At 45.6% G+C, this 23,220-nt stretch overlaps 1 protein-coding gene across 4 annotated transcripts in view; it reads left to right on the forward strand.

Moving 5' to 3' along the window:
- Nucleotides 1-23,220, forward strand: part of LOC132898099 (zinc transporter ZIP11-like) — a 365,574-nt gene that overhangs the window by 255,277 nt on the left and 87,077 nt on the right. For all 4 annotated transcript variants that reach the window (XM_060939490.1, XM_060939491.1, XM_060939489.1 and 1 more), the window contains exon 6: nt 12,762-12,932. In XM_060939490.1, coding sequence (XP_060795473.1) covers nt 12,762-12,932 — 171 coding nt within the window. The remainder of the gene's footprint in view (nt 1-12,761; nt 12,933-23,220) is intronic.

The raw sequence follows: 23,220 nt of genomic DNA on the forward strand, positions 1-23,220 counted from the left end.
ACCTGTGCAGTCTGTGCAGCTCAACCAACCGAATATCAGTCTTTGTTTTGTTTTATATGAGTTGTTGCAACTATGTATACACTGCTGTGCACCTCAATAAACCGAATGGTAATTAGTCTTTTGATTTTTCCGTGAGGTTTGCCTTATGCAAAGAAAGACAGCATAGACGTTTCTTCCTCCCTATAAGTGGGGGGGGACCAAACGAGGTGAATTTAAATCTGGGTGGGACGAATCCCACCCGTCCCACCCTCTATCTGCGCCCCTGATTATGATGCCAATGACAATACTTACCTCAACATGCTTGCGCAGATTAGACGTCGAATTTTTGTATGCCGCAATGGTTGTCTTCTTGGGCACACATAATCTGCATTGCATAATGAAACGGTCACCCCTTTTCTCTACGAAGCTGAAGTGATCACGTATGTAGGGCCAGGGGTGCACTTCATTACTGGAAGAAATTGCGTTTTCTGCAGGGTCGTCCACCACAGGTTCCTCGGTCTCCTCCATGTCCGCAGGGGCGCTTTATCAACACCCGTGGCCCAGGGGCTAGGCCCCTCATAGGCTACCTGTCAACCCTACCTTTACCGTTGGCCAGGAAAACACTCTTATTTTATTTGCAATACATGTCAAGCATTTACAGTGTAAGTGCGTAATTAGCCTAGAAGCCTACGATAGGTTACATTTGGCTCAGCGTAGCTGCGCAAGGCCCACGCTCACATCGCTCAACACATCCGACCACAGAGGGAGAGAAGAACGTGCGCATGATCATTACAGAGCCGGTTCTGATTATTACCACGGACAGGACAGTGATACTGCGTAACTTTCACGCAGGGGCATGGCCAGAGATAACCACACAAGCCTGCGTGCGCTATAATGTAGACCTATGTGTTGTAAACATAAAACACACACACCTACAGACAAGTCCTTTTAAAAAATAAAATACATAAAAATAGCTCGGCGGCATGAAAACACACACACCTACAGACAAGTCCTTTTAAAAAATAAAATACATAAAAATAGCTCGGCGGCATGAAAACAAACATTCACTGCAAGTCAAGGTACTTGGCTCGGTGGCCACATGAAACGTAAACACCATGGACAGCGGCCAAACTCATAACTCTACAGACTGAAATACACGAAACCAAGTCCTACTAGGGTCTATTTTACCGATCTATGTTCAAGCATCATGCAAGTCTTCCTTCTCCTTGAATGAGACCATGCATTCAACTGCCTTTTTGACATGACTGCATCAAAATACCACTTGCAACAATATTTCACGCTAGGGCTGTGCCGATAGACGATGCCATCGTCCATCGACGATGGTGGTCATCCATCACGATGGAGAGCCACCATCGTGATACCACGCCCCCTCCTGTCATAATCATGCATATACGGTATCATCTGGGCCTATTTAACCTAAAAAGTTAGTTTTTTGTTAGTTTAGTGAGTTAGTTTTGTTTAATATATAAATATATAACATATTATAAATACATAATTATATAAATCATTATAAAGTAATATCCTATTACCACTTGTTCACGTAGGCTATGGTGCAGGGACGTGCTAGTGAACATAACATGTGGTTACACAAATACAGTATGCTACTAATAATAAATTTTGACTTCATTTTTTAGCCTACACTATACTTTTAATGTAAAATTTGTCATGTTGTTCAAACAAATAGCCACTATTAACAGTCGGGAAATATTGCACCTTATCAAACGGCAGTGAAGCGCAAACTTCGGCAGAAGTCAACTTTAATCTGGTAAATAGGCCTACTTTCAGACTCAAAATGGTCCACTCTAAGCCATAATGTCAAACCAAATGGAAGAATGAAGGTGATTCTGACAAATGTAAAGACAGTAAAAAAAAAAAAATATTAAATCATGATTTTAAAAGCTGGTGCAATAATTCAAACACTAATAAATTGGAAAAATTAGCGCGTTCAAGTGCGCACTAAAGGCCGAAACGCATCTTCAATTGATATGGTGTAAATAAACAATGAGTAATAGCTTAAGTGTAGTTTCTTCTCATAGTTTGAATACTAGTCTTTCATTGTTAGAGCAGATTAATATCTTACCTTGATCAGTGAGTGCTCGGGGAGGTTCATTTCCACCTGCGCTTTGCGCAGCTCATTTCTCCGGAGCCAGCTGTGCGCAAACGCAGTGTTGACTGCTCGGCAAACTCCAAACGCTCGGTCTGTACTGGCCCTCTGTTGCGCAAGCGAGTTGGTTATGGCCAGGTTCAAATTGTGCCCAAAACAACTTAACCACGGCCATTTCAATTGCCTGATGGCTGTGACAATATTCGCCCCGTTGTTATACAGGCGATCTTTTTCTCCTCTATTTTCCATTCGGCAAGTGTCTCGCGCAATGCGTCTTCTAAATTGTCCGCTGAATGTGTCTCTGGCATGAAACTCGTCTGCAGGCATTTGGACTGCATTGCCCACTCTCGGTCCACATAATGTACGGTAGCTGACATATAGGGCATCATGTTGCAGCTGGACCACATATCCGTTATCAAGGCCAAATATTCCACATCACCTAGCGCTTTTTTTTCTTAACGTGCCAAAGCCTCGGATGAGTATCTAATACTTTTAATAATAATAATAATAATAATATATTTAATAATGTGGTATTAAAATCCCCCCCCCCCCCCCCCGCCCACGATATGATCGTCCATCACGATGTTTGCACTGTAAACATCGTCGATGCCAATTAAGGGGACATCGCACAGCCTTATTTCACGCACTCCATCAAGAAAAAAGTTAAACATGATGAACACGGGCATACTGTTTTGAGCATACGATTTTTAAAAAAGAAACTAGCTACATCAAAGTCCTTCAATAAACCCATCCTTTAGCGCAAATGAGCTTAACCTAGTTCAAAGCATGACGCTAGCAGTAGCTGCATAAGGCAAAATCATGTGGGCCTTTCGTCAACAACAAGCCACGGCGGGCAAACATTAATAATCAAGTGTCCTTACCTTAAAACGTTGTCTTGACCACAGAACTTCTCAAGTATTTCACTTAAATCCACACGGGTTAACAACACACCCAACACAGCTAGCGAGAAATGTGGATATGCGCTAGCTTTGTACTGCTCTTCCCCTCAGTATGCTTACTCTGTCTGCTGCCCGAACTGTGAACATTATAGGCTACAATCTTTTCATCAGTTTCTTCAGTAGATGCCGTTTTAGACATTTTATTATCCCCATCGAAATATGCTATTATACTAACAGGATTATAACTCAAATCACACGACACGTATTCAAATCAAAACTGATTTATTTTACTGTTGGACAGATCATAGCATATCTAGCCTAGCTGCACATAGCCTAGCTGCTGGTAGGCTGATAACTGATAAATAGCTGAGATTCTGAACAGATTGGTGATCCTTACCTTAAAAAAGTCTGTGACTTTAGGCAACGATTCTATCATTACCTGCATCTCTCTCTTTTTTTCCTTTTATGCGCCCCGCTAACATGTGAACGCTTCATCTTTCAAAGCCTCTAAATTTGTGTCTCAGTAGTCTGCAGTCTTTGGCGCGCTTTCGTGCATGACGTTACATTTTGTTACATTTTATTCTGGTACAGTTGTGGGTGTTCGTTTCGCGAACCACATCCACCATGTCTCTTACAGCAGGCTACTGTGCGCTCATTTATTTCTAACCTTATTTCCATCCGTACATTAATGTAGGCCCACGATTCCGACAGTTTATTATTTTATTAATATTACAAGGCCCCTGATTGGCTGTGGCCCAGGGGCGTGAGCCCCCTGAAGCCCCCCCCCCCCAAAGCGCCGGTGCATGTCCGCCATCGTCTGTGTGAGACTCGCGCGCGCGACAACTGTCCTTCCCGTGATTCATTTCCAGAACGCATTTCCCCTTCTCCGTTTTAGCCTTTTTTTATTTTTTATTTATTTATTTTTTTTACTCAGTAACGGTTGTGATGTAAAATGTACTGAAGTACATTACTTAAAAGAAAACATACTTAAGTAAAAGTACACTCTTTAAAAATTACTTGAAAAAGTATAAGTACACAAAAAAGCTACTCAAGTACAGTAACGCGAGTAATGTAATTCGTTACTTTCCACCTCTGGCATTTGGTCATTATGTAGTCGATTTTTATTGTTCACAAACACGTACTCATTGTTTACACTCTGGCTTCCTGCCGTCTCTTCACTGGGGTTGGATTTCGGCAAACGGAGGGATTTGTGGAGGGATTTCTTTAAAATATGAGTTATGATAAAGATGACAAATACATTCATCACTGTGACGACTGCTAGTAATTTTCTCTTTGTCACTGATGTTTGTCAGTGACAAGCATGACGAGCGTCAGCGGGAACCCTGATCTTGTGGGGTGTTCCCGGTATGCAGTGGTTAGTACCTACCAAAAGTGGTCCAAGGAAGGACACCCAGTGTACCGGCAACAGGGTAATGGGTGTTGAAGACTAGCTTATATGGTCCAATCCTAAAGAAGAACTACTGTCACACAAACAGCTGAAAAAGTTAATGCTGACACCTTTCTGTTTTAGCCAGTATTAACTTTTTCAGCAGTTTGTGCTACAGCAGCAGAAGATTGAGCAGGGACTCTGGTAGGTCTAGCCATGATAGTGTAGCTAAAAGGGAGAGCCAGAAGAGAACACAAGCATGAAGGCACCCTGGAACATAAAATGTCTTGCCACTCCACCATCAACAGACCTGAGTGGAGGATGACAGCCTTAAAACAATACAGTTTACCATCCTCTTTATACTCGCACATGTCCTGTTTCTCACCCTGTACTGTCTTCATGTTGGTCCTCTTTCTTAATTTGGTCCTCTTACTTAATTCACATCACTGTTCTTATGTCTTTCATGTGTAGCTCTAATTTGTTTTCAATCAAAATAACAACAAAAACATTCTTATTTATTACAATGTATTATTATTATTATTATTATTAGTAGTAGTAGTAGTAGCAATTTTTAAACTAATAAGTGTTTCTGTAGTTATTTTTTAAGAACACCTTGGACATTTTGTAGTGCACACACTATTCATGTTCGTTAGCCATTTATTCTTATTGGTATATAATATCTAATTAGGGAAAAAATAATGTGTAAAGCATGAAACCTCTGCAAAAGGTTGCCTTCTTTCTTTCTTGTCACGACTTAATAACGTTAAATGATTATGTACTTGATTAGCCTGCATTAGTGATGTATTGCAAAGACCGTAGCTATATAATTAAGTCCTTCTAATTCTTTATTCTTCACTGATTAATTAATTATAAAAATGAGGATTTAATTAAATACTTTACCGACATGATCAATGTGTAACCTGAGGGGGAAACAGTGTTTTCCATGGATTTGAAATAATCATGCAGGAGAACAAGGGACAGGGAGGGGACAAGTAGGGGGATGGAGACAGGGAGGAGAGAGTGTTTGTAGTAACTGTGGAAGCTGGAATGAGTTGATAGTGTTCAATAAAGCTATATTGAATCTTGAAGTGGTGAAGAAAGGCTTAATGTTTATTAATCTTTCAAGGTGAAATGACTGAAGTGGTTTTATGACCCTAGGGGCCATAATGCTTTTATTTTGTATGTTGGCTGTGGGACTGGCTGCTGTCCATTTTTGTAGGTGTTTGGGGTGTGTTGTTTTTTAGTAGTTACAGGCTGATGTGGGCGGCACGGTGGTGTAGTGATTAGCGCTGTTGCCTCACAGCAAGAAGGTCCGGGTTCAAGCCACGTGGCCAACGAGGGCCTTTCTGTGCGGAGTTTGCATGTTCTCCCCGTGTCCGCGTGGGTTTCCTCCAGGTGCTCGGTTTTCCCCCACAGTCCAAAGACATGCAGGTTAGGTTAACTGGTGACTCTAAATTGACCGTAGGTGTGAATGTGAGTGTGAATATATCTGTGTCTATGTGTCAGCTCTGTGATGACCTGGCGACTTGTCCAGGGTGTACCCCACCTTTCGTCCGTAGTCAGCTGGGATAGGCTCCAGTTTGCCTGCGACCCTGTAGAACAGGATAAAGCGGCTAGAGCTCATGAGATGAGATGAGATGAGATGAGATGAGATGAGATGAGATGAGATGAGATGAGATGAGATGAGGCTGACGTCAGGCTGCCAGCAGGTGGATCCGCCCATACAACCAGGACTGAGACAGGAATTTGGGGGGCACTTTGCTGTATTATGGTGTCTAGCACATTCCGTGTTCCCAGACCTTCGTTCAGTGTCCTGATCATGTGCACTTCAGTTGATAGATGGTGTTGACTCGCTTGTAACTAACTGTTGTTTGGTGGCTAGAGTGTGTCGCAATCACTGTAAATTGAAGTGCGGTGAAATTCCTAAACCAACCTACGGATCATAGACATTATTGTAAGTAAGGAGAGAAAATACCTTTTTCTTTAATATTTTGTCTTGTTTTGTTAGTTAGGAGTGAGGGAAGTTGCTGTCTTTTTTTTTTTGTAAATAGGGAAGGGAGCACCTTACAATTGAAGTTTGATGGCTTTTATTATTGTCTGTCCTCCTCTCGCCTACTGTATGTTATCCCCTAGCCTGGGCCCGCCCATCCTAAGCGTGACGCAACACGAGGGTGTTAGGACTAGGACTGTTTTGGCCTCTAGAGGCCGCTGTTATTTCCTTTTCATGTCGTGTTTATTTTGGCCTCTAGAGGCCGCCACTGTTCCTGTGTTTTGTGTTTGTGTTAATTGCCTAATTATCTTCACCTGTGTCCTTAATTAGTTTGTCTATTTATACCCCTGAGTTCAGTCCTCTTGTCACGGAGTCTTTGTGCTGTTATGTTTATCTCCAGTTTCCTTTGTACTGTGTTTTTTGATCTTCTTAGCTTTTGAATTTTTGCACTTTGCTTTTCTTTTGGATTATACTCTTTGTTTTTGTTTTTTTTGTCTTTTGTTTTGCCCTGTATATAGTGTATATAGTTTAAATAAACCTTTTGATTATTTTTCTACTTCCGCCTCACGCCTCTGCATTTGAGTCATCCCCCTGGTGGCCTAGTGGGGGTTTGCTGGATTATCACACCAACGAACCAGGTTCGAATCCCAGCAAAACCCTAACAGAAAGACTCCGTCATGACCGACTCAGCAGAGGCTGCTTCAACTGTCTACCCGGCCAACCTTCAGGGAATTATGGCAGCTTTGACACGCTTCGGAGCGACCATGGACGCTCATGGACGTACGCTCACCAGCCAACGTGAGGCCCTCGCTCGCCACGAGGAACTGCTTCAGCAAATTGGGAAAACCCTGGCACAGCTGACATCTCTGCCTGCATCTCCTGCTCCTGATCCAGTTCCTGCTCCTGATCCAGCTCCCACTCCTGCTCCAGTGCCTCCTGCAATGCTGCCTTCTTCACCTCGCGAACCCAGCCTTCCTGCACCACAGAGGTATGACGGCAAGCACAGTGAGTGCCGAGAGTTCCTTGCCCAGTGTCAACTCACCTTTGAGCTTCAGCCTACCACCTACACTACGGATCGCCGCAAGATTGCCTTTGTGATCACCTTATTAGCTGGTAAGGCGCGAGCCTGGGCTACTGCTATCTGGCAAAGACAGGGACCTGAGTGCTTTGATTTCCAGCTGTTTTCTGAAGAGATGCTTCGGGTCTTCGATCAGGCAGACATCAGTACCGACGCAGCCCGAAAGCTCATGTCCATCCGGCAAGGAGGAAGCGTCGCAGATTACGCCATCTCGTTCCGAACACTCGCAGCAGTAAGTGGATGGAACGAGACTGCCCTGGTGTCAGCCTTCCACCATGGTCTGTCTGACCCCATCAAGGACGGTCTGGCCTCTATTGGATGCCCAAGTGACCTCGAAACCCTCATCTCACATGCTATTCGTCTGGACAACAGGATGAGAGAACGCCACCAAGCCTTGAGCCCCCCCAGCCTCCCTACCTCTACCTGGAGACCGTCTACCTCCTTCAGTGACTGTCCAGAACCCATGCAAGTGGGTCGTACTCGCCTCTCCGCATCTGAGAGGGAGCGCAGAAGGAGGGACAAGTGCTGCATCTACTGTGGCAAGCCTGGTCACTTCCGAGCATCATGTCCCGAACTCTTGGGAAAAGGACCGCCCCGTCCAGCCGAGGGAGGGTTGTGACGGGGCCTACCCTCTCTCCCGGACTCCCTGGCCAAGGAATCTACATCCCGGTCTCCATCTCCTGGGGTGAGTCTGTCCACTCTTGTCAAGCTTTGATAGACTCAGGGGCGGCTGGGAACTTTATGGATATTCACTTCGCCCAAAGCATCAATATTCCGACTGCACCTCTTGAAGTCCCACTGTCTGTGTCTGCCCTCGATGGCCAAGCGTTAGGTGATGGAAGAGTCACCCAAGTTACTTCTCCAGTTTTCCTCCAGTCTCAAGGTCACAAGGAAGAAATATCCCTGCACCTGATTCCTTCACCTGAGTTCCCAGTTATTCTAGGCCTTCCTTGGCTTACTCGCCACAACCCTCGCATAGACTGGGTAACAAGCCAGGTTGTGGAATGGGGCCCTGCATGCCATGCCTCTTGTCTGCTCTCTAGCTCTCCTGTGTCTCCTGCCGAGCCCCCTGATCTCACCGAGTTATCTCAAGTTCCCACAGAGTACTGGGATCTCAAGGAGGTATTCAGCAAGAGCAGGGCCGCCGTTCTTCCTCCGCACCGGGCCTACGACTGTGCCATCGACTTGCTCCCTGGGACTACCCCTCCTCGTGGCAGACTGTTTTCCCTCTCTCAGCCAGAACGCAAGGCCATGGAGGAATACCTCAAAGATGCCCTGGTCTCTGGGTTTATTCGACCCTCCACTTCACCTGCTGGAGCCGGCTTCTTCTTTGTCGGCAAGAAGGATGGGGGGCTCCGACCATGTATTGATTACAGGGGCCTGAATAAGATCACTGTGCGCAACCGATATCCCCTTCCGCTGATGTCCACAGCTTTCGACCTGCTCCAAGGCGCCACCGTCTTCACCAAGTTGGACCTACGGAACGCATACCACCTCATCCGTATCCGACAGGGAGACGAGTGGAAGACTGCCTTTAACACCCCGTCTGGGCACTACGAATACCAGGTGATGCCCTTCGGACTCACCAACGCACCAGCTGTTTTTCAGGCCCTAATCAACGACGTCTTAAGGGACATGATTAACCTATACGTTTTTGTCTACCTCGACGACATCCTTATCTTTTCCAAGACCGTGCAGGAGCACCGCCACCATGTCCGCCAGGTTCTCCAGAGGCTGCTACAGAACAATCTGTTCGCCAAGGCCCAGAAATGCGAATTTCATGTTCCCGAGGTCTCCTTTCTGGGATTTATTGTACGGACAGGCCAACTCCAAATGGACCCAGCCAAGACCCTGGCCGTCCGGGATTGGCCTACTCCCAAGTCCGTTAAGGAGGTTCAGCGGTTCTTAGGATTCGCTAACTTCTACCGCAAGTTCATCAGGAACTTCAGTTCTGTGGCAGCACCCATGTCAGACCTCACCAAAGGGACAGGTGGATCTTATGGCTGGTCTCCTCAGGCAGAAAAGGCGTTCAAAGACCTCAAGGACCGCTTCTGCACGGCACCCATTCTGGTTCTCCCGGACACCTCCCAACCATTCATCGTGGAGGTGGACGCCTCGGACAGTGGTGTCGGCGCGGTGCTCTCTCAACGTTCGGAAGGAAAGCTGCACCCCTGCGCTTACTTCTCCCACCGCCTGAGTCCTGCTGAGTCCCGGTACGATGTGGGGGATCGAGAACTGCTAGCGGTCAAACTGGCCCTTGAGGAGTGGAGGCACTGGCTGGAGGGAGCACAACATCCATTCCTGGTTTGGACTGACCACAAGAACCTGGAGTACCTCCAGCAAGCCAAGAGACTGAACCCTCGACAGGCTAGGTGGGCCCTGTTTTTCAGTCGGTTTGACTTCACCCTCTCATACCGCCCCGGCTCCAAGAACACCAAACCTGACGCACTGTCCAGACTGTTCTCTGCCACTAACAGGGAGAATGAAGTCGGGCCTATTATCCCTGTGTCCCGGATTGTGGCCCCTGTCCGCTGGGGTATTGAGGAGGCTGTCCGACGAGCCCAACGCCAGGACCCCGGTCCTGGGACGGGGCCACCAGGCCTCTTGTACGTCCCACATCAAGCCCGGGCCAAGGTTCTCCAGTGGGGTCACTCTTCCCCTCTCACCGCCCACCCGGGAGCTCGGAGGACCCTGGACTTCCTGAAAAGACACTTCTGGTGGCCTAACATGGAGAAGGAAGTAAGGTCATTTGTCCTGTCCTGTGAGGTTTGCACCAGAACCAAGAACCCACGACAGCGTCCCCAGGGTCTCCTGCATCCTCTGACCATTCCCCGGCGTCCCTGGTCCCACGTGGCAGTCGACTTTATCACGGGTCTCCCTGAGTCACAAGGTAACACGGTCATTTTGGTCTTAGTTGACAGATTCTCCAAGGCCTGCCGCTTCATACCACTGTGCAAACTCCCCTCTGCTCTTGAAACTGCGAAACTTTTGTTTAATCATGTCTTCCGAGTCTTTGGTCTTCCACAGGACATCGTCTCAGACCGAGGGCCCCAGTTCTCCTCCCGAGTGTGGCACGGGTTCTGCAAGGTCATCGGAGCCACTGCCAGCCTCTCCTCTGGGTTTCACCCACAGTCCAATGGTCAGACGGAGAGGCTCAACCAGGACCTGGAAACCACCCTGCGAGGCCTGGCTATGGATAACCCGACATCGTGGAGCACCTGGCTGCCATGGGCGGAGTACGCCCACAACACCCTGCAGTCATCGGCCACCAAGCTGTCGCCATTCCAGTGCCAATTCGGGTTCCAGCCACCTCTGTTCCCGGACCAGGAGGAGGACGCGGGGGTGCCCTCGGTCAACCAATATGTGAGACGGTGTCGCAAGACCTGGAGCAAGGTCAGGAAGACCCTCATACAGACCTCCAGAACCAACCAGACTCAGGCCAACCGCCATAGAAGACCTGCACACGCTTTCCGCCCTGGGCAGCGTGTTTGGCTGTCCACTAAGGACCTTCCACTGCGGGTGGAGAACCGCAAGCTTGCTCCTCGCTACATTGGCCCCTTCAAGGTGGTGCGCAGGGTGAACCCTGTCTCCTACCGGCTCCAGTTGCCCCGGACTCTGAGGATCAACCCCACTTTCCATGTTTCCCTGTTACAGCCCGTACTGACGTCTACGTATGCCCCTGCCCCTAGGAACCCCCCACCCCCCCGCATCTTCCAGGGGCAGACTGTGTTCACTGTGAATCGCCTGCTTGACTCCCGCCGGGTCCGCGGCGGGTTGCAGTATCTGGTGGACTGGGAGGGCTATGGTCCTGAGGAGCGCTGCTGGGTTCCTGCTCGGGATGTCCTTGATAAAGAACTATGTCGGGACTTCCATTCGGCCCATCCGGATCGCCCTGGGAACGTCAGGAGACGCTCCTAGAGGGGGGGGTCCTGTTAGGACTAGGACTGTTTTGGCCTCTAGAGGCCGCTGTTATTTCCTTTTCATGTCGTGTTTATTTTGGCCTCTAGAGGCCGCCACTGTTCCTGTGTTTTGTGTTTGTGTTAATTGCCTAATTATCTTCACCTGTGTCCTTAATTAGTTTGTCTATTTATACCCCTGAGTTCAGTCCTCTTGTCACGGAGTCTTTGTGCTGTTATGTTTATCTCCAGTTTCCTTTGTACTGTGTTTTTTGATCTTCTTAGCTTTTGAATTTTTGCACTTTGCTTTTCTTTTGGATTATACTCTTTGTTTTTGTTTTTTTTGTCTTTTGTTTTGCCCTGTATATAGTGTATATAGTTTAAATAAACCTTTTGATTATTTTTCTACTTCCGCCTCACGCCTCTGCATTTGAGTCATCCCCCTGGTGGCCTAGTGGGGGTTTGCTGGATTATCACACCAACGAACCAGGTTCGAATCCCAGCAAAACCCTAACAGAGGGCCTGTCGCGAGCTTAGTCTGGCCAGGCAAGCTATCTACAGCTCTTCCAAGCTCCCGAAAAATCGGGAACCAATCAACTTTGAGCATCTCCAACAGCCCTGGGTAGAGGCGTGTTCAAGGCACTGATGTAGTAGAACTGCGACCGGAAACCATAGATTGTTTACAGAATCTATGCCGGAAGCACTTCATTTACGCTTCCGCATCTATTACGCATAGATGCTGTATTGAAAGCATTCAACGGAAAGTTCTCATTGAAAACGGAGCAAAGAGCAGCCCTGGAGGTATTTATTGAAAGGAAGGACGTTTTCGCCTTGCTCCTGACCGGCTTCGGTCAGAGTTTAATCTACCAGTTAGCCCCGTCGCGTCGCATATGTCAGAGGAAAGAGTGATGTGATTGGTTTAAGCTTCGTCACAGCCTTTTCTGGCTTCGACCAGTAGCAAACTGAGGCATTTCAGGGAGGCGGGTCAACCACGGGCTCTGGGAAACGGTTGGGCTTAATATCTTGGCCAGACCAATAGCTCGTAGAGCTTTGAAGTCGTGTTAGCCAGGCTAGTTATCCCCCTCGCCTGCTGTAAATAAACCCAACTATGGTGGTAATCTCTGTTTGTGGAGTTCTGGGAACTAGGAGGGCAGGCACAGGTACTTTGTTGTAGTCCCTTTTATATTATAGCCTGACCCTAGACTGGGCTGTAACAGGGAAAAAAAAAGCAAACACATGCTGAAGTGACTAATTTGAAAAACGTGCTAAGGCTGCATTGTGATTTCACTTCATTTATTTCTTTAATGATTGACTTCACACAAAGACTGATTTTAATCCATTGAAGAATCAAAGCAGGAAGCATTTCCCCAGAGCTACACTGATGTTAGGTTTATGTTTCTCTTACAGATAAAATAGAGAATGGAGAAGTTCACTATAGAAGAAAAGCAACCCAGTCTGGTCAAGTAGCAGAAGAGAAGGAAGTGGGCGCTAGACCACAGGAAGTAATTTGTCCATCAGCAAGTAGCTGGAGACGGATAGTGCTGTTAATCTTGGCGATAACCATACACAACATTCCTGGTAAGTCTGATCTTTTGATCTGTGACCCTTCCTATTTTTTTCTTTTTCTTTGTTTCTTTCAGTTCTTTAAAATGCGGATTTAAAAAAAAAAAAAAGTTTTAAAATCCACTTAGCACATTGCATTTTCTCCAACATCACAATAAATAACAAGTGTTACCTCATTTAACAGAAGAGATTTTGTATTTTTAGAGCTGTGTGTGTGTGTGTGTGTGTGTATTTCAGAACTGCATGTTACTTATGAATAGTCTAAACTGGACTGGTGAGAGGGGGAAAAAATGTGCGTGTAAAATTCAATAACAAACTCCAGCTTTCATATGAAGCACCTGACATTTAATGTCACTGAGGCTGATCTGTTTGCTTCACATCTCTCGTGATAAATATTCAGGGAGCATAAATGGCGTGAACTTTGCTATAAATGTAAACTAACCTAATTGACTGTCTCTCATCTAGCTCTCTATTATTTATTCAAATAAGCTTTATCAAATATGTTTATTTCTACACAAATTGGCGCATACTTTAGATATGACTTGATGCACTCAGGTCAGGATTTGAAGCTCAGCTGTCCCTCAGAGTGATAGAGCATCACTTTGACAGTAAGCAATGTTTGATTTGACCTGTTCCTGAATAAAAGGCTGTTTTTGATGTGTTCTTAAAAAAAATTTAGGCTTAAGGCAGTTGTTTCTTCATCACCTTTGCTTTGGACTAGAAATAAATCAGTAAAACTTCATTAAAGGTCAAAGATCCCAGGAGGTCAAAAGATCTTTAACTGATGATTTTGATAACCTGTTGTGTGAAAATAATCTGAGCTTTGCATATGTAGAGTATTAAAGAGCAGGGAACAAACAGTTTGGGTCCACAAGCTAAAACTGTAGCATTCCACTTGCAATTCTGCTTCAATTCATGCATTTTTAATCACCTGCTTGACTATAATTGTAATTACCTGCTGATCTGAATGGATTTGTCACAGGACCTGAAATTCAAAATGTATTTGAGAGCTCTTGTATTTCAAAAATGGCTTAAAGGATTAAGTCAGTTTATTTATTTAAAGTGCAGAATCACCATGCAGCATGGTCTCAATACATTTTACAAATAAAAGAAAACCTGGAATAAAACATCTGGCCAGCAAGTCTTATCAGTGTAGCATTAATAACAATTAAAATTACATTAAAACACCATGGAAGGGGAACTTTTAAGTGTAAGTAGTAAAAGATATACAACCCCGATTCCAAAAAAGTTGGGACAAAGTACAAATTGTAAATAAAAACAGAATGCAATAATTTACAAATCTCAAAAACTGATATTGTATTCACAATAGAACATAGACAACATATCAAATGTAGAAAGTGAGACATTTTGAAATTTCATGCCAAATATTGGCTCATTTGAAATTTCATGACAGCAACACATCTCAAAAAAGTTGGGACAGGGGCAATAAGAGGCTGGAAAAGTTAAAGGTACAAAAAAGGAACAGCTGGAGGACCAGATTGCAACTCATTAGGTCAATTGGCAATAGGTCATTAACATGACTGGGTATAAAAAGAGCATCTTGGAGTGGCAGCGGCTCTCAGAAGTAAAGATGGGAAGAGGATCACCAATCCCCCTAATGCTGCGCCAACAAATAGTGGAGCAATATCAGAAAAGAGTTCGACAGTGTAAAACTGCAAAGAGTTTGAACATATCGTCATCTACAGTGCATAATATCATCAAAAGATTCAGAGAATCTGGAAGAATCTCTGTGCATAAGGGTCAAGGCCGGAAAACCATACTGGGTGCCCATGATCTTCGGGCCCTTAGACGGCACTGCATCACATACAGGCATGCTTCTGTATTGGAAATCACAAAATGGGCTCAGGAATATTTCCAGAGAACATTATCTGTGAACACAATTCACCGTGCCATCCACCGTTGCCAGCTAAAACTCTATAGTTCAAAGAAGAAGCCGTATGTAAACATGATCCAGAAGCGCAGACATCTTCTCTGGGCCAAGGCTCATTTAAAATGGACTGTGGCAAAGTGGAAAACTGTTCTGTGGTCAGACGAATCAAAATTTGAAGTTCTTTATGGAAATCAGGGACGCCGTGTCATTCGGACTAAAAAGGAGAAGGACGACCCAAGTTGTTATCGGTGCTCAGTTCAGAAGCCTGCATCTCTGATGGTATGGGGTTGCATTAATGCGTGTGGCATGGGCAGCTTACACATCTGGAAAGACACCATCAATGCTGAAAGGTATATCCAGGTTCCAGAGCAACATATGCTCCCATCCAGATGACGTCTCTTTCAGGGAAGACCTTGCATTTTCCAACATGACAATGCCAAACCACATACTGCATCAATTACAGCATCATGGCTGCATAGAAGAAGGGTCCGGGTACTGAACTGGCCAGCCTGCAGTCCAGATCTTTCACCCATAGAAAACATTTGGCGCATCATAAAATGGAAGATACGACTAAAAAGACCTAAGACAGTTGAGCAACTAGAATCCTACATTAGACAAGAATGGGTTAACATTCTGTAGGACTCCCTATGTGTGGGTGGAGCACAGAGGACGGCAGGACAGAGACCAGGTTCCAAAATAGCATTTTATTGCTAGACTTTTCAGCTAAACAATAATTCATTCAAACAGACAGACAGGCACACACAACCGGCGTCTGGTTCAGGGATGAGCTACCTCCGCTCTCACTCTCCCTCCTCATATAGGGCGCGGTCACTGGGAAGACACACAAACACAGGTTAATTGCTCTCAGGTGAAGTGATTCTGCCACTTACCTTCCCTGACTCCACCCTCCTGTCACAGACCGGCGCTTGACCACGCCCCCGCTGCCACACATTCCTATCCCTAAACTTGAGCAACTTGTCTCCTCAGTCCCCAGACATTTACAGACTGTTGTAAAGAGAAAAGGGGATGTCTCACAGTGGTACACATGGCCTTGTCCCAACTTTTTTGAGATGTGTTGTTGTCATGAAATTTAAAGTCACCTAATTTTTCTCTTTAAATGATACATTTTCTCAGTTTAAACATTTGATATGTCATCTATGTTCTATTCTGAATAAAATATGGAATTTTGAAACTTTCACATCATTGCATTCCGTTTTTATTTACAATTTGTACTTTGTCCCAACTTTTTTGGAATCGGGGTTGTATAAAATTGAGTAAAATAAATGGATGAAAATTAAAATAAAACAGCATATTAAGAGCAGTTAAGGGGATTAGACCTGCCTGAGTTCTCAGGTGCCCTCCATAGTGAAGGACGTAAAGGTGAGTTTAACCCTCTGGGTTCTGAGGGTATTTTCTGGCACGCTATCAATTTCAACAAATCTAAGCAGTATTTTCAAAGTCATATGACTTTTGTATTCAGCACAAGTTCAGTTACAATAATATACATGTAGTATGTATGTCATGATTGTACTTTTAAAAAAATAACAAATGAAGATGTTGTAAAAAGCAGTTTTTGGAATGTGTGAAAAAAACATGACCTTACCCATTGTGACGAACCGTTTTGGTCACTTGAGGTGATTCTGTTCAGTCTTAGAAATGCATCAAGCACAAAAACTTAAATCTGCTCCATTGATCTGGACAATTAACTGGCCTTCAAAAAATGTATGTCCTATTGTTTGGGGATAAAGGGTTGGCAGTGGGAGGGATATTCAATGAGAAGAGTAAAAAATTCCATTCAATGAGAAGAGTGAATACCCCTCCCACTGCCAACTCTTAATTCCATCAGGTCAGGTGATCAAAACGGTTTGACACAATAAGTAAGGTAATGTTTTTTCATAAATTCCAACACAGTTCTAAAACTTACATCATTATCCATCCATCCATTATCTGTAGCCGCTTATCTTGTCCTAGAGAGTTGCAGGCAAGCTGGAGCCTAACATCATTATCTTTTTTTTTTTAAAAGTACAATCATGATGTGCATACTACATAGATATTATTGTAGCTGAACTTGTGTTGAATACAAAAAAGTCATATGACTGAAAATACTAGTTAGATTTGTTGAAATTGACAACATTAGAGCATGCCAAAATCATTAGAGTGCCAGAAAGAGCCGAAGAAAAGAGCAAACAAGTGGCGGTGCATGTTTTATACTGTATTGAGGTATTTCACTCACGTGACCAAGTCATGTGATGCTGCCATTTTGGACGGCACGGCTCGAATCAGTTTGAATGCGAGGAAGGCGACAAACGAAAAACATAAAAGAAAAAGGAGCGAGATGCAGAAAACACCTTCACTATCCAGCGACGTAGGGCATTTACAGGGCGAGCAGAGGGAGAGGTATTTGCAAAAATTGAGGTTAGCAGGCTTAGAGAACGACGTTTACCTGCTTCCACCAGGATTGTTCACTGACGTACGGAAGTACACGAAGCCCTCGTCTTTACCTGACTTCGGCCCACATGATCTGTATACCTATGTCGTTAAAAACCCATCGCCATACACAGGTATTGATCTGAAAGCGTATACGAGTTTGGATGCCTACAAATATTTTGTGTCAGGCTGGGTAACATGCCTACATCAGCGGGTCGTCCCTGGAGCCGGTGGTCGCCATCTGATTACAGCTAAGGTTTGTTCACATTTTCATTTACTTTCGGTCCTCAGGATAAACAAAATGTTATTAAATGTCATTGAAATAACTTCTTAGTCTGTTGAGACATGGCCCGTTATAAATTTGCTGTTACCAGGCAATGACCAAGAACTGTATTATTAGGGTCAGTGTAGTTGTAGCAGTGTATTAGCAACTAGCTGTTAGCACTAGCTAATGTCAACAACATAGTAGCTGGTATGTTACTGTAGCAATATTTACGTTCAGTCATTTGGATGACTGTTAAAACCTTTCAGTCTCAAGTTTTTCCTTTACTGGATTTACTAGTTTACTGAGCTAGCGCGCTCGGCCAAGCCGGGAGCCATCGCGCACTCGGCCAAGCCGGGAGCCATCGCGCGCTCGCCGGCCAAGCCGGGAGCCATCGCGCGCTCGCCGGCCAAGCCGGGAGCCATCGCGCGCTCGCCGGCCAAGCCGGGAGCCATCGCGCGCTCGCCGGCCAAGCCGGGAGCCATCGCGCGCTCGCCGGCCAAGCCGGGAGCCATCGCGCGCTCGCCGGCCAAGCCGGGAGCCATCGCGCGCTCGCCGGCCAAGCCAGGAGCCATCGCGCGCTAGCCGGCCAAGCCGGGAGCCAGCGCGCGCTAGCTCAGTAAACTAGTAAATCCAGTAAAGGAAAAACTTGAGACTGAAAGGTTTTAACAGTCATCCAAATGACTGAACGTAAATATTGCTACAGTAACATACCAGCTACTGTTGTTGACATTAGCTAGCTTGCCGTCCAAAATGGTGGACACCGGGCGTCACGTGACCCTGTGACGTCAGGTGAAATACCTCAATACTCAAGAAGCATGCAAAGATTATGCACTACACCGCACGCATATCAACCAATATGCTCATAAGAAATAGAAGAAATATTTACACTTATTCTAGTTGATCTTCGGCTGGATCGAGTCGAAGTTCAAAAGGACAGTGCTCATCATCAGTGTTGCAGCTCTCAAGATTGAATTGATTTCATGATTCAGGACAGCAATTGTCCAAAACACTTCGTTCCTACAGAATCTCTCTTCGTGCAGCAGAGAGGAAGTGGAGAAAATCCAGGGCCCCTGCTGACTTTGCCCACTACCAGTCCCTCTTTGCTGAGTTCTGAGCCTCACTCAAATCAGCCAAGATGAAGTTATCACTCCAAAGTTATCACTCCATCTCCAACCCTCATCAACTGTTTTCTCTTCTCTCCTCAACTTTCCTGCACCTCAGTCTTCTATCACCACAGAGGACTTGGCAGTCTTTTTTGAAGAGATGATCATGGCCATCCACAGCTTCTTCACCACGCCTACCTCACCTTCCCACCCCTGTCTCTTCCCCCTTGCTGTCTGCTTTTCCCCCCTCTCTTTCCACTTCAGATGTGTCCCAACTCCTGTTCTCTCAACATCCAACCACCTGTGCTCTTGACCATATCCCGTCATCTGTCCTCCAGACCATCACTCCTGACATCCTCCCATTTATCACCTCCCTCATCAACTCTTCCTTGTCCTCCGGATACTTTCTCTCCAGCTTCAAACGGGCCCACATCACCCCTCTGCTGAAAAAAAACCCCTTAGAAACCTTTGTCATCCAGAACTACCGCCCTGTTTCTCTTCTTCCTGGCAAAGACGCTTGAACATGCTGTTGCTAACCAACTCTCCGCTTTCTCATGGAACAGCCTCCTGAATCCTCACCAGTCTGACTTCCAAGCCAGACACTCAGCCGAAATTGCGCTTCTCTCAGTCAGTGAGGTACTTCATGCAGCACATGCTGCCTCCCTCTCCACAGTCCTGATCCTCCTTGATCCCTCTGCTGCGTTTGACACTGTTGATCACTCCATCCTTCGGTCATACTTATCAGATTTAGGGATCTGTGGGACAGCCCTAGACTGGTTCAAGTCCTACCTCTCTGGTTGCTCCTTCCAGGTTACCTGGTCTGGTACTATATCAGCACCACACCCACTTACCACCCGTGTCCCTCAAGGTTCAGTCCTTGGTCCACTTCTCTTCTCCCTCTACGTCCAGTCTCTTGGCCTAATTATCTCTGCTCATGGTCTGTCCTACCACTGCTATGCTGATGACACTCAACTGTTTCTCTGTTTTCCACCTTCTGACACACAGGTCTCTGCTCGCATCTCTGCTTGCTTGCATGACGTCCAGAGCTGGATGGACATCACCTGATGCTCAACCCAGGCAAGACAGAGGTAATCTACATTCCTGCTCCATCCTCTCCATTCCTGGACATTGTCATCTCCATGGGGGGCATCCCTAGGTCTCCTTCACCCAGTGCAAAGAACTAGGGGTCATGTTCGATGACAAATTCTCCTCCTCAGCGAACATTGCTGCAGTGACCCAGACATGTAGATTCCTCCTCTACAACATCCAAAGGATCCACCCTTTTCTTACTACCTACTCTATTCAGCTCCTGGTCCAAGTGCTGATCCTCTCCCACTTGGATTACTGCAACTCTCTCCTTGCTGGCCTTCCAGCTTCTGCCACCAGACCCCTACAGCTCATCCAGAACGCTGCAGCTTGCCTGGTCTACAAGTTCCCTTGTTCTTCCTATGTCATCCCTCTGCTTGCCAACCTGCACTGGCTACCTATCACAGCTCACATCAAATTTAAGACATTGGTGCTAGCTTACCAGGCTCTCAACGGGTTAGGGCCAGCATACCTCCAGAGTCTGATCCACCCCTACATGCCAGCCAGATCCCTATGCTATGCTGCTACTGGTCACCTGGCACCTCCTCCTCTCTGCTCCTACCCAGCCCACTCAAGACTGTCTGTCCTGGTTCCCCATTGGTGGAATGACCTTCCCATTGAGGTCAGAACTGTGGACTCCCTGACCACCTACAAGTGCAAACTGAAGACTCCCCTCTTCAGGCTGCACCTCTCCCCTTCTTCCCTACCCACTGTGTAACTGAGTTTTGGCCTTGACAAACACAGGCTGTGTACAATCAAGCCTGAGGTTAGTGGTTTTGAGTTCTTTATTTAGTTATACTTTATATGGATAAGAGCATCTGCGAAATGCAATGCAGTGTAATTAATTGAATCGCTGTCCTGAATCATCCAAAGCACTTCCTGAGCATCAAATCTCCATGCCATCTCACAACAAGTTTTACCTCCAAACAGGTAGCCTAACCTATGGCTGTCATTTTATCCTATTTACAGTGGGCATTCCCATTGTGAAATAGAAACCAATCAAAACTGAAAGAGTGAAAGTGATCATCATTCCATTACCATGTGAATAGTCTTTTACGTATGTGTAAGTGGGTACTCCATCCTGGGCAAGACCTTAAACTGCATCCAGAGACGAGGCCCAGCATGGCAGCTGTGGCTTTGGGGAAAGTGGAGTGGCCCCTTAATCATCTCTACTCCCAGGTCCCCTCTGTCCCAGAGGGGTAGCACCTGTTCAGGGAGCCAGCTATGGCATAAATAGTATATACATGGGCAGCAGTGTGAGTGTCAGAGGTGGTTAGCAGAGGTCCTCTAAGATATAGGACAATGGCAAGCAATCTCAGATCTGAGTAAGGAGGATTATGCCCCAGTTAGGAGGGCCTGCGGTATGGAAGGACGTGACCACCCACCATACTACATTGGATTTGTCAGTCAAATGAAAGCTCAACACAACTTTTGTGATATGATGTCAACCAGTTTGACGTCCAAAGAGTGACTGGGGGAGAGGCGGCACCTACTTCCAACAGGGCTGACAAGGATGAAGGTTCGGAAACAAAGCCCAATAAGGGAATTTCCAAACTGGAAGGTCTCAGCACAGGAAGAAGCCTTAGGACAACCTTACATCTCGGAACATGGAATGTGAGAAGCTTGACAATAGGCAAACTTATCATTACGAGTAAAATGAAACACATGAACATCAAAATCCTGGGAATTGCTGAACATTGGATGATGGGCTAAGGATGTTTTGAGACAGAGCAGAGACATCATGATATACTCAGGCAAAGACACCAGCCCAAGGAGAGGAGTTGCCGCATTCATCCTGGATAAGACCACGGCAAAATCACTCATTGGCTATAGCCCAATCAGTCCTAGAATCATCACAGCAAGGCCGAAAGCAAACCCAATCAACATCTCACTTGTTCAAATCTACGCACCAACAGCAGATACACCTGAGGGCATCCTGAATGAATTCTAGGAGAAATTGCAGAGAGCCATCGATCTACCAGCAAGAGATATGCTCATAATAATGGGAGACTGGAATGCCAAAGCTGGGAAGTTAACAAGTCCATCCCAAACAGTCTGTCAGCATGGTCTGGGAGATCAAAACGATCGAGGAGAACAGCTGATCGACTTCTGCAACAGCAATGACATAATGATTTGGCAACACCCTCTTTGAACACCATCCGCGAAGACTTTTTACATGGAGAAGTCCAGGCAATAGAACAACCAATCAGATTGATTACATCCTAATAAACAGAAGATGGAGATCCGCTCTGGAGAATGTAAAAACCAGACCAAGTGCAGATTGTGGCAGTGACAATCAGCTGCTCCTGGCAAAATTGAAGATTCACCTAAAATCAACTAAGTCAAATCAAACAATACCAATAAGATTTGATGTACAAGCCATCCCACATGAATTCAGTAATGAGCTCTGGAACAGATTCAGTCCTCTGCTGGAATATGCAGAAGAGGGATGTACACCTGAGGAACTTTGGGGCAAGATGTCAAAGGTCATCAAAAAAGACAGCTAAAGAATATATCCCAAGGAAAAAAAGAAAGCAGCAAGAAGGGACATGCAAGAATTCTGGGAAAACAAATGTGAAGGTCTGGAATGAGAAAAAGAACCTTAAAAAGGTATTCAAGGAAATAACTGGGAGGCAGACAGTAAGATCAGATGTCATCAACGACAGCAAAGGTGCAACACTTACAGAGACAGAGGCCATCCAGAAACGCTGGGCTGAGTATTGTACAAGGCTTTTCATGGAACCATCCCCATCACCAGAACCACACCTAGACATAGAGAAAGAAGAACCACCACCTACCAAAGCAGAAGTCAAACATGCACTGAAAAACTTTTCAAATGGAAAATCACCAGGAATAGATGAAATACTGGCAGAGATTTGTAAAGCAACAGGAAAAACCAGAACACTCATCTGGAAACTTTGCTAGAAGATATGGAAGAGTAGAGAACGGCCCAAGGATTGGTATAGAGGCATTTTTCTACCATTGCCAAAGAAAGGTAATCTCAAAGAGTGTTCCTGTTCAGGGTGGGGGTGGGGGGTTAGGATCCAATAGCAGAACACAAACTAGAAAATCCAATGAATAAAAAAATGATTTCATTAAAGTCCAAAAAGAGTCAACAAACAAAAATAGCTAAATTAATCCAGACAACAACGAGGTAGACAAAGTGCTAATATGAAAAAACATGAAAAACAGTTCTGACAAAAACTGGAGACAAAAAACGTGGTGCAAGAAAACATGAAAAACTGACAAAACATGAGTGCAAAAAACTGTGGCTAAGACTAGGCAAAACAGAGAGCAAAAATTCAGGAAGCAAAAAATAGCACAGAGACAACATGAGAAACAGACAAGACGTTCTGGCAAAGTCCCCTTCTGAGAACGGCCTGTTTATACACAGCAGAGCAGACCAGGACATGAATGCCGGCAAGATGGAAGTCCCGTCCCGGATCCAGATTGTGCTGAACTGGGAGATAGTAAATCTCCGGAGTGGAAGTCCGGGGCGGATCATGACAGTTCCAACCACAGAACCATCAA

This window comes from Neoarius graeffei, chromosome 14 (assembly GCF_027579695.1).
Source record: "Neoarius graeffei isolate fNeoGra1 chromosome 14, fNeoGra1.pri, whole genome shotgun sequence".
NCBI lineage: Eukaryota > Metazoa > Chordata > Actinopteri > Siluriformes > Ariidae > Neoarius > Neoarius graeffei.